Source organism: Peromyscus eremicus, chromosome 1 (genome assembly GCF_949786415.1).
Source record: "Peromyscus eremicus chromosome 1, PerEre_H2_v1, whole genome shotgun sequence".
In the NCBI taxonomy this organism is placed as follows: domain Eukaryota; kingdom Metazoa; phylum Chordata; class Mammalia; order Rodentia; family Cricetidae; genus Peromyscus; species Peromyscus eremicus.
In genome coordinates, this window is record NC_081416.1 from 176868813 (window position 1) to 176871182 (window position 2370).

The 2370-nt window shown below is 38.6% G+C and overlaps 1 protein-coding gene across 1 annotated transcript; it reads right to left on the reverse strand.

The window, feature by feature from the left end:
• Nucleotides 1–1083: 1083 nt before the first annotated feature.
• LOC131902576 (vomeronasal type-1 receptor 4-like) lies at nt 1084–2062 on the reverse strand. The gene has a single exon (XM_059253601.1). The coding sequence runs from the start codon at nt 2060–2062 to the stop codon at nt 1118–1120; it is 945 nt and encodes a 314-aa protein (XP_059109584.1). The 3' UTR covers nt 1084–1117.
• Between the last annotated feature and the right edge of the window lie 308 nt (nt 2063–2370).

Genomic DNA, 2370 nt, shown 5'->3' on the forward strand with positions numbered 1-2370 from the left:
ATTTTCCTACACATTCTTTGATTTTATTTTTCACTGTTGTTGAAATATAACTCATTTTATATATGAATATATATAAATTATATATATATATGTATATAGATAGATATTTAATTACGGTGTTACCTGTTTATGGGTTTATAGTTGGGCTCCATTTCCTTGGTATAGTAAACAGAGCAGAAATAAACATGCATGTGAATATATCTCTGTGACAGGATATGGCAATCTCTAAATGTATGCCCTAGCATTGACTAGCTGGGTCATAATCTATTTTTAATTTTTTGAGGAACCTCAAAACTGATATCCATAAAGGTTATATTAATTTCTTCCAAACTCTTCTGATGAAGGCAGCATCACACTGATGCCTATCAGATAAAGACACAACAACAAAGGAACATTACAGACCAATCTTTCTGGTGAACACAGTTGTAAAATTTCTCAATAAAATACCAGCAAACAAAATTCAAGATAATATCAATACAATCATTCATTTTGAATTGATTTCTGTATGAGGTGAAAAATTTTAATCATATTTTTGACTAACTGGCAAGGAAAAATGTTCTCTTCTTAGACTTTGTTGAGGACTGTTACTACAAGCTTCAGAGCAAACCAACAGGAATATCTCTAGTGCAGTTGTAAGCGGGGTATTTGGGAAGTTATGGCTGAAGAACTAGTCTGGTAATGGTATAGGCTAGAGCAGTTGTGAATGCTCCAGGGCCTCTTGAAGCACAACTTCACGGCCAGCCGTGGTTTCAGTTTTCCTAGCAGTTAGAATGTAGGATCCACAAGCTGTCTGTATAATAACCAGGGAGCCAAGAATCCTTGCAGGATTGTATTGTATGCCATAAGAAGGGCAACTTTATTGAGAGCTTCTCTGCTAGCTCCTTTGTACACAAGCTGGACAAAAGGAAAACTTACAGTTGTAAGTTGAAAAGTGAGATAGTCCTCACACAATATCATCAGCTCATGTAGGCTGCTAATTCACCCTGCCGACAAAACTCTCTCACTCATCATTTTGGTTAAGAGTCAAAAGACAGGACACTACATCCTTAACTGCCTGTATTGACTTTTTCAGGGTGATAGGTGAGTAAACAACTGGACACAACAGAAAATATATTATTTAAATAAGATTAAGTGATTTTTTGTTTCTTATCCAAACCAAACTGAGTCTAGGCACAATGGAATAGTGATTCATGAGAACAAAGGGTCCAAAACAGGGAAAACATAGAGAAGTGAAGCGAGTGATATTCACCAACCACCAACTGTGATTATGCAAAATAGCAATGCAGCCCCGTAAGACAGAGGAGAGAGTATAAAAAGCAAGAAAGGTAGACACCAAGGTAAGGATGTTCTGGGTGGCTGTGGATTCAGGCGAGGTTCTGATGGAACCATGAGTGCTACGGATGTGTTGAACCCTCTCCTTGTGTCTGTAAAGAATGACAATCATGGAGCTACTGGAATATGCCATGAGTGCAGAAAAGAAGAACTCAGGGCACATCACCAGTGCTGCATAGAGTGAGTCATTGATTTCATCCCTCCCCATAATAAAGCAGTATCCAAAATCTTGTTTTCTTGTCACATTTTCACTATTCTTTTTGACAAATGTGTACACAAGGAAAATGAAATTTATCAACATGTAGAAGCCCCAGAGGAGGGCAATGGAGCAGCAAATGCACTTCACGCCTTTGAATTTATGATCCTTCCAACAGGATTCCCTGGGACTGATGGTCATGGCCTGGTAGACACTCAAGAGGCAGGTGGTGCCAATGGACCCACCCCGGCTGATTCTTTGTATGTACAAAATTAATCTGCACCTAAAATCATTCAAAAACTGCTTCAAACCAAAAGCTGCCATTGTGTTTGGCACTCCTGCAGAGAGAATGATCAAGGCATTGGCCGCCATTAGGTGCATGAGAATCAAATCTGTGGGCTTTAATGTGTATTTTCCATAGTGGAATAGATAGTAGGAAAGAAGGGAGAAATTTCCCAGAATTCCAGCAGTAGTTTGTGATAAGGACATTATTTTGATTGTCAGATTCCGGAAGTCCATTCTGTGATTGAGCATGATTTTCTTCAGTTAAGAGCCACAGCCATTTTTCTGGTCAAAATGAATAAAAAGTATTAGTAATCCAAAGAGCAACTGAGAAGCTAAATCAGAAAGTTCCCTAGAGCTCAGGAGTGCCATGTCAGCACAGAACACATAACAAGAATTTCTCAAAGTTTATGACAGCAGCAATTTTTACTGACAATGCATACTACTGTAAGATGGCTAAAGGCCTCAGGACATATATGTGGATGGAGAATATGCCTTCATGATCACAGAATGTGGAGCATGATGGGTGAGGTTATTTGGCCTGTGAGAAGAAATGAAAA

Coding starts and splice junctions, on each gene's coding strand:
- LOC131902576 (XM_059253601.1), bottom strand. CDS start 2,062: ATGCTCAATCACAGAATGGACTTCCGGAATCTGACAATCAAAATAATG.